Here is an 8,869-nt window from a genome sequence, read left to right as displayed (position 1 = left end):
ATCTCTACTCAAGCTGCCTACGAAGACTGGGGATAGCCAGTGCCAAGTCCCAGAGCTCATGTCCAAGTGTTCCCATGAAGGGGCTCTGCAGTTTGCATGGCCCACAATTTGAGTCCATTTAGTGTGGCATTCCAGATGGAAATGCAGCCATGTAGGACTTGCCCCAAGTGTGTTGCAGCTGTATAAACCACTCAGGAGGTCTTTTCTTGAGCATATTTTCTTTAAAGCAAAACAAACATCCCACCCTTCCAAGCAAGACATATTCATGTTTTCCAGCAGGAACAGACCCTGTTATTTGCCAGTCAGAGGAGGTGTCAGCTCAAGCAACATGCTGCAGGAGAAACTGCACTCCACGCCTCTGGCAGTTCACTGGCACTACAAATCAAAACTCATCCAAGCACACTGAGGTGATACAGCATTTCTCAGCTCCAAATGCCCTTGTCCACTAAATTGAACCCTTAAAGTAATTGCCCTTAAACTAAAATCAAAGTGGTATAGGTTATTCTCTGTGTCGAACAGTTTGCTTAAACTATGGTTAGACTGCACAGGTAAAGGTTGTGCAGATGTCACAATCAAGGCAAAAAAATCTGTTCTCCACTACCTTTGCAAAATGAGAGTTCACAATGACACAAATGATCAACTCAGCCTAAATCTGCTCCCAGAAAATACGCCTCTCAGCTTCTCTCACATTTGTCATCTACAGCAGTATTAGAAATTATCTAATGATTCATCTTGAAAGTATTTTTCCTGCATGCTCTTACTAAAGATTTTTTCCATCTAAATGTTCATGCACAAAACACTTCCAACAAAGATTTACCTGTGGGCTGAACCTGAGTTTGCTCAAATCCACTATAAAGTGGGCTCAGAACCATCTGCTCTGGAGTGTACATGTACCTGCAGCCATGGTTGTCCAGCCTGTGGCTGTTTAGCATTCCTGTATAACACTATTAAAAAGATTACTTTCTAGCTGTTCTACCAATCCCCTTCTATAGAAAAAAAGCATATAGCTTTTGTCAGTGCTGTTACTTATGTTACAGCCGGTAAAGAAAAAAATGAATCTGGAAACACAAGATGTGGCCAGAACAGCCTGAAGAGTCCTACTTAAGCACGGAGTGGGATTTCACAGCCATAAAGGAGGCAAGAGGGACTGCTTGGGCGTGCTCTGCTTTATTCCCAAAAGCCACATGCCACACATGGAGTACTGATGCTCTTCTGCCTTCCCATTCTGCACACAGACCTTCTTTCCCCCTCGCCTTGCATCTGTAGCAATAATTAGACCCAAGAATATGCTGATATAAGACACTCACCCCAATGCATCAGGCTGTGTACTTCCTCAATGTAGTACAAGGAAACAAATGAGAAACACCTGTGCTAAATAACACTGGTCTAATCGACTATTAAAAGTCACAGTTTGTGCTCCACTCTGCAAAGGTTTCTACTGAAGAAAGATGCTGAGCTGCCAGTGAATCTTCACTCAGAAAGATAATCTGAGGCCAAGACAGCTTAATAAACAACTCTGAAAGGATTTTACTGAGCCGATGTCTCCTATCATGCTTGTGTAAGCTGTTTACAACAAGGGGCTAAGAAAGGAAACCTCAGGGAGCCACGCAAGGGGGGCATATTCGTACCAGAAGAGTTTTGTGATTTTTGGAATGAAGTAATCTGATACACAGATGGATGAGACAATAAACAGTTTTTAGAGAAGAAAACAGTAACACCAGATTCTGAAACTAAACACAGCAGGTCCAAGCTTCCGGATGGGTGTTGAAAAGACTCATACAATTTCCTAAAAGCTGATATGCTTAATCCCTTGGAAAAGGAAGATTTAACTGTTACCATTACTCCAGAGTATAATACCAGATGTCATAGGTACAATGCAAGCATAAACCCTCCTCATGGCTTCATGTGGCACATGATTTAAATGACCCTTCTATTATGAAGACAAACGATCAGGACTATACCATGGATTGAATCACCATAAACCTACTGGAAAGCATTTCCCACAGCCATGAAAAGAAACCAGTACTTGTTTACATGACACTGCAGTAGAGACTACTATGCAATTACTTTTTTGGTAACGTTATCAGAAATAACAGGCAAATTTCCCAAGATTCGCCACATTCCCACTGAAGTAACTGAAATGGTTCAGGTAGATGTGGATCATAAACGATAATATTAACAACTACAGCAGATTAAAAATTAATCTCTTTCTTAATGCTGATTGTGGTTCTCTTCAAGTCAAACTTGAGAGAGAACACCATGGAACAACTTGCTCTGTTAAATCTATATAAAGACTGAGGACACCGGCTTTTAAGTGCTTTCATTTTTTTTTTGAGTGAAGTCTGTTTTAGGAAGAGAATCATAGAAATAATAGTTAATAAAAAATAAAATAAAACATACCAGACAGGAGTTTCTGTAGCCATTTCTATGAGTCATATACAACTGGCCTGTTAAATAAAAAAAATTTAAAAAAATAAATTAATGAATAAAACTGAGCTGGAGAGATGATGATTTTGAAGACTGATGGTCCTTTCTTGTGTTTGTACACACTGTGCTTAGTATATTTGATAAACAAAATACATCCACATACTTTGAGAAGCATTCTCATGCTTCTAAAACAAAAAAGTCAACAACAACAAAGCCAGCTCAACTGTTTTGCAGCCTCTGGCAATAAGTTCTGTACATTTACATAAACCTCATGATCAAAACTTTTGAACACTGAACTTCTCTGCAACGAGAAGACAAGCGTATTTCTCCCATGTGCAACTGAATTACTAACCTCCATAAGATACATATTTTGGAACAACCAAACATGCCTTCTCACAGGACATAAATAATAACACATGATCTATTACACTAAAACCAAGCAAGACTACCGAGTAGCGATAGCAGGTACACAAAACACTCCTCCTCTCCTCTGAATTTTACCTCATGCCCTAGCCTCCCTGGGTCCTTTCTAATTAACCATCTGGACAACATTCGCAATTCCCAAAGCAGAGACAAAAAAAAGTAGAATTAAAATGACCAACCCACCATGAGAACACAAAAACACATAAACAAGGGCCAGCCTAATGCCATTATTTTTTAAACTCCTCATTAATACCAAGACTGATTCAGAGGAGCGTGTTTTAAAACATTCATGTTTTAAACTCAGTTCTCTTACCTATTACAACCCTTCCTCCTTCCTTCCTGCTACCTGATGTCTTCCCTCCCTGCATTGTAACCTGTTCATGGCCTGGAGAGTCATGCCCTCATTTATACAAGCTGGTGTTTAAAACAACCACCTTACTCATGGGAAAAGTCCAGGTAAATGAGAAATAATAACATCAGATCTACAAGATCGGCCATGTGAATATATGCCTAAGTAACTCTCCAGTGACCATTCCACACAGGCAAAGAAATTGCAGGAACAAAGTCATGTGACTCTGGAGCAGCTACCATGTGACAGTTCCCTGTGCTAATTTACAAGGAACAACTTGCATGAAGAAGACTGCTCATATAAGCTGAAGCAGACAAAAACTTTACTTTTTGTGTAAATCACCATGAACATGCATGGGGCTATATGGCACTGAAATACTTATTTTAATTTTTTAATAAAAAAAAGTTTTGCACATAGCAAGACAAATTTTCAATAAAGTCTTTAGCATTGCTAAGTCCTCAGAATGGGATAATATAAGGTGACATGTCTTTTCTCCTCTCTAGGTTTGTTGTTTTTTTTAAACCTCGCAGGCTTCAAAATGTGACTAATGAAGAGTATGATTGTCCTGATCTCTGCTGTTCATCACTAAATGCTGCCTGCCTCTCATGCGCCCGTCAGCGGCTGTTTCAGGCTGGGGGCCGCCATCCAGCAACGGGCAGAAAGAGTCGTATAAAGATGCAACTCGGGACAGCAGTAAGCTCAGACCGCGGGTTTTATAAACCAGCCTTCTTTTTTTTTTTTTTTTTTTTTTCCATTAAATACTAACTATATTTGAGAGAGACAACAATACGCGAGCCCACCAGCACAGGGGCCGGTGCCCCCCTTTCCGTAACCGCCGCTGCTCCTTCCCGGCCCATCCCCGGAACCCCGCGGGCCCCGCTCGCCCCAGCAGGGCCGGCCGCCAGGTACCGGGGCGGTATCACCTCGGGTTCTCGGCACGCCTCTTCGTTCGGTGGCCGTACCCGCGGGCTTAACGCCGGCCGGGCCGAGCGCCCCGCCTACCGCGGCCCCGCTCCCGGGGCCACCTGCCACCGCCGGCGTCGCGGGGCCCCGCCCCGGCCCCGCTCACCTTCGCCCGGCGCCGCCCCGCCGGGCACAGACGGGCAGGCTCCAGCCGCGACCCGCTTCAAAGCGACCGCAGCGGGGCCGCAGCGGGGGCGGGACGCCCGGCGGAGCCTCCCGGCACCGGCAGCTGCGCCGTGAGGGAACAGCTCTCCCGCCGCGCCGGGCGGGGGCGAGGGTCCTGTGGGGGCACGCGCGAGGGTCGCGAGGAAGGGTCCTGAGGGGGCACGCGCGGGGCTCGTGGGGGCGCGCTGGGACCGCCATCCCGCCCCGGCTCCTGCAGATAACGCCCCGGCGGCCGGTCGCTCTGGGTTTTTTACCCCCTTTTTGTCCCATTTACAGGCGCCTTCGCACCGGTGCCGCCTCCCTCCCTGCCCGCTGCGGGGAAGCCCACGCTCAGCACCCGTGAGATTTCCCGCTCTCCTCCCCCGCAGGGACGCGGCCACCCCACGCGTCGCAGCCCCGGCGGGGGGGGGGAGGGGGGGGGTTGCGGGGACCGTCCGCCTTTTAACGTCCCCCAGCGAAAGAAACTCTTTTCCTGGTGAGCGACGGCGGGACAGCCCAAGGAGAAAAGTAAAATATAAAAATCAAGTTCTGAAGCCGTTTCCCGGGGCCTCCGAGACACCATCCCGGTTGGCGACGGGCGCCACGCCGGTTGCTGCTGCCCCGTGGCAGTGCCCCGGCAGAGGGCGGCCGCGGCCCGCGCCCGCCCGCCCGCCCTCCCTCCCCGACGGCCGCCGGCGTCCTCGGTGCAGCCGCGCGCCGGCAGGGACGGGGCAGGGAGACGGGCGGCCGCTCGGGGGTGCCCGGCGCCGCCGGTCCTGCGGTCGTGCCTGGGCTCCAACAAGGCGCAGTCACCGGCTGCCCGTGGATGCCGTCTGCATCCGCTGTATAAAATACACGTGCGTGGGTACCAGCCGGTGTGTCGCTCCGCCGCGTGTAACATTGCGGAGGTTTCTCTGCAAAGCGCTCCCACACTGGCACGGAGCGCGAGCGGCAGCGCTCCCCACGCGTGGCTGATCCCTCGGGCGAAAGCCCCCGACCGCGGCACCCTCCTCCCAGCTCCGCCCGCCGCTTGCCGTTCCACGGGTGCCCGCCGCCAGCCGCGCCCACGCGGAGATGCCGCTCACGGGGTGGGGGGGGCGCCGCAGGCCTTTCCGTGGGGTCGCCGAGCGGGCGGGGACACACACACACCGGGCACAACGCGGCAGAAGCGGCCGGGCCGAGCCGAGCCGCAACCCGAGGTTCGGACCGCCCCGTCGGACCGCGCCGCCGGCGGCGGAGAGGGGCGGCGACATGAGCCGTATGGTGGGTCCGGGGAAGGCTCCGGTCCCGGTTCCGGTCCCTGTCCCGGTTCCGGTCCCGGCGTCGGGGCGGTCGATGGCACCGCGCAGCCCCGCGCGATGCACGACCCCGCGGCCACTCGTGCCCGCGCCGAGCGCCGCTCCCGTCCCGCGCCCCGCCAACCCGCCGGGATACGGCGCGGCCGGGCGCCCCATTGGCTGTTGCTAGGTGACGTGCGCCGCGCCACGTGACCGGTGTTAAATGCCGTCCCGGCGGCGCGCGGCGCCGCAGAGCCCGTCCCGCTGGCGGCGGCGGGAGCGCGGTTCTTGCCCCGGCCCGGCCCGGCCCCGCCGGCCCGCGGAGCGCAGCGCGGAGCGGCGTGGCGAGCATGGTGGCGCGGCCCTGACCGCCTCTCCCCGGTGGGGACGGCCGCGGGGCGGCGGTGGCCCGTGCCCCGGCGGGCGGGGGCACGGGATGACCGGGGTGCTGGAGAGCCTGGTGCCGGACATGCACGCCAGCCAGATCTCCGCCGGCAGCTACCACCAGCACGGCGGCCTGCACAAGCCGCAGGAATCCCCCACGCTGCCCGTCTCCACTGCCACCGACAGCAGCTACTACACCAACCAGCAGCACGGCGCGGCGGGCGGGCCGCCCTACGGCCCGGTGGGAGCCTACCCCTACGCGGGCGGCGGCACCGCCCCCTACTCTGCCAAGGCCGGCTACGACCTGGCCTATGCGGGCGCCTACGGCTCCTACGGGCCTTACGGCAGCAGGGCCTCTCCGGCCAACAACGACTCCGGTACGTCCGAGCCCCGGGGCGGGCGGCTCGGGGAAGCGGCGGGAGCCGGGCGGCCCCTCCGTGCCCGGCGAGGAGGCGGTCGGGGCTCGGGACCCGGGGTGGGACGGGAGGGGGCTCGTCCCCGGCGGGCCGCCCCGACGGGGCGGGCGGTGCTGCCGGGCTGCGGGCAGGGCCCGGAGCTGCGGGGGCGCCTCTCCTCACCGGGGCCGCCGTTTCTGCCGCAGCAGAGAAGGAAGACTGCGAGCCCGAGATCAGGATCGTGAACGGGAAGCCGAAGAAAGTGCGGAAGCCTCGGACCATCTACTCCAGCTTCCAGCTGGCGGCCTTGCAGCGGCGCTTCCAGAAAACCCAGTACCTCGCCCTGCCCGAGAGAGCGGAGCTGGCGGCCTCCCTCGGCCTCACCCAGACACAGGTAGGGCTCTCCTGCCGCGGGGCCCGGGCACGTCCCGCCGGGGGCCGCTCGCCATCCGTGGGGTCGGGTGCGAGGCGACCGGCGGCGCCTCGACGGCCCCGGGGTGGGCGTGCGGGGGAAGCGGCCGCGCCGCCAAGGCAGCGCGGGCACCGCTCGGGGCTGCGAAAGCTGCTCGTCCCTGCCCCGCCGCGGGCGGCCCGGGCGCCGGGGTGGCCCCGCGGAGGCTGCGGCCGCCTGACGCCTCTCTCCCCGCAGGTGAAGATCTGGTTTCAGAACCGCCGCTCCAAGTTCAAGAAGATGTGGAAGAGCGGCGAGATCCCGGCGGAGCCGCCCCCCCGGCGCAGCGCCTCTCCGCCGCCGCCCCCCGCCTCGCCCCCCGCCTGGGACTTCGCTCCGCACCCGCGCACGGCGGGCGGCGGCGCCGGCACCGCCAGCCCTAGCCCCGCCGCCGCGTTCCTCGGCAGCTACTCGTGGTACCCGCCGGCCGCCGCACCCCTCCCGCAGCCGGCGCAGCCCCCGCACCACCACGGCGGCGGCGGCATCTTCTAGGCGCCGCAGAGACTTGAGCCCGCGGGCCCGCGCCCGGCAGCCGCGGGGCCCCGAGGTGCAGCACTGGTGTTCGAGTGAAGGCCGGCTCCGGCCGTCCCGGTGGAGAGGAACCGATCCGCGCCCCGTCCCGTCGCGCCACCGGCGGCGGACCCCGTGTGGGCTCGGCCCCGCGGCTCGCCGCCCGCTGACCTCCAAAATCACCACGCTCCCTCCGTCCCTCTTCCTCCTCCCCGGCTTTTTCATCAAACCACCGGTGCAGAACTTTGGTTAACTTTATTTTTTATTTTTTTAAAGTTGATAGGTGCCTTTGCGGATAACCTCACTTTGAGGATTAAAAAAATAAAATGTTAAAAAAAAAAAAAGATAAATAATTTTTATATGTAGATTTAAAACGAGAGCCTCCCGTCTTTAAGTTATCCTTTTTAGCCGTGAACGACACAGGCGGCGGTGCCGGGGCGGCTCTGCCCCTCCCGGCGGGGGAGCTCCCACCCGCGCGGTGCCTTCGGGCGGGTTTCGTGCCCCGAAGGGGCTTCTCCGGGGCGGGCGCCGAGTCGCAGCGAGCCCTGCCCTCCGCCCCACCGTCGGCAACCCAGCCACCGGTCCTGCCCCTGCGCCGTTTGATGTCTAGGAGTCGTGAAAAAAAAAAAAAAGACAAAAAAGGGTATTTTTGGTTATTTATTATGGAAAACTTAAACAATCTTTAATGTTTCTTTTACAATAAGCAGAGATTATTTAAATAAATTATTGTTTCCATGGTGCCCGCGCTGAGTTTCTTTGGAGATGGAGCAGGTTGGGATGGGGTGTGGAGCCGGACCCCGGCGCTCGCTGCCGGGGGGGAGGGCTGCGTCCCCTCCACTCCCTCCTCTCTGCAACTGTTGCCGCAAGCCGGCAACCTTCCCCCCTCCTCCCCCTCCCTTTTCCCGTCTACAATAAAATCTCGCCCCTGCCGTCTTCTCGGCGAGGCCATGAATCACTCAGCGCTGCCTGCAGCAGCCCAGAGCCGCCCCTCCCGCCCCCTCCCCTTGCCTGCTGGCGCCAGTGACATTTCGCCCGGGACCGGCTCCTGCCGTCTCCCAGCTTCCCAGACGGGCCAGAGGGGTTCGGGGCAGGGCCGTGTCCGGGGGCCGGAGTACGCCTGCAGCCGGTCCCCGGGCACAGCCCTGCTCCGCAGAAATTTCGCGCCCCCCCCCCCGTCGATGGCACCCCGGTTAGTAGCCTGCGTGGAAGATTTGCTCGGGCCGGAGCTGGTGGGTACCCCCGAGCGCCTCTGTGGCCCTTCGAGGGCTGGAGGCACTGGCTGGACCTCTGTGGGATGTACCCCTGGAGGGCTGTACTCCTCAGGATGTGCCCTTGTGTGATGTAGCCCTCCAGGCCTCGCCCCTGGAAGCTGAACCCCTCTGGGATGTATCTTTCGAGGGCTGGATCCCTCCAGGATGTAGCCCTCTGGGAGGCTCCATACCCCTCCCAGCACTACTCCGAGCTGAAGCCCCTTCCAGGCTGCAACCCCCCCCAGCTACCCCTCTCGGGATGTACCCCTCCCGGATGTGCCCCTCCAAGCTGTAAC

General features: G+C 57.3%; 1 protein-coding gene across 1 annotated transcript; it reads left to right on the top strand.

Annotated features, from left to right (window-relative positions):
* The first annotated feature begins 6,019 nt into the window (after positions 1 to 6,019).
* Positions 6,020 to 7,305, top strand: DLX2 (distal-less homeobox 2). The gene is made up of 3 exons (XM_074145607.1): positions 6,020 to 6,344; positions 6,569 to 6,756; positions 7,012 to 7,305. Exons 1-3 carry the CDS (start codon positions 6,020 to 6,022, stop codon positions 7,303 to 7,305), a joined length of 807 nt encoding a protein of 268 aa, XP_074001708.1.
* The last annotated feature ends 1,564 nt before the right edge of the window (positions 7,306 to 8,869 follow it).

The sequence above is a fragment of the Numenius arquata genome, chromosome 3, assembly GCF_964106895.1.
Source record: "Numenius arquata chromosome 3, bNumArq3.hap1.1, whole genome shotgun sequence".
Taxonomy (NCBI): domain Eukaryota; kingdom Metazoa; phylum Chordata; class Aves; order Charadriiformes; family Scolopacidae; genus Numenius; species Numenius arquata.
This window is presented reverse-complemented; position numbering and strand designations above follow the sequence as displayed.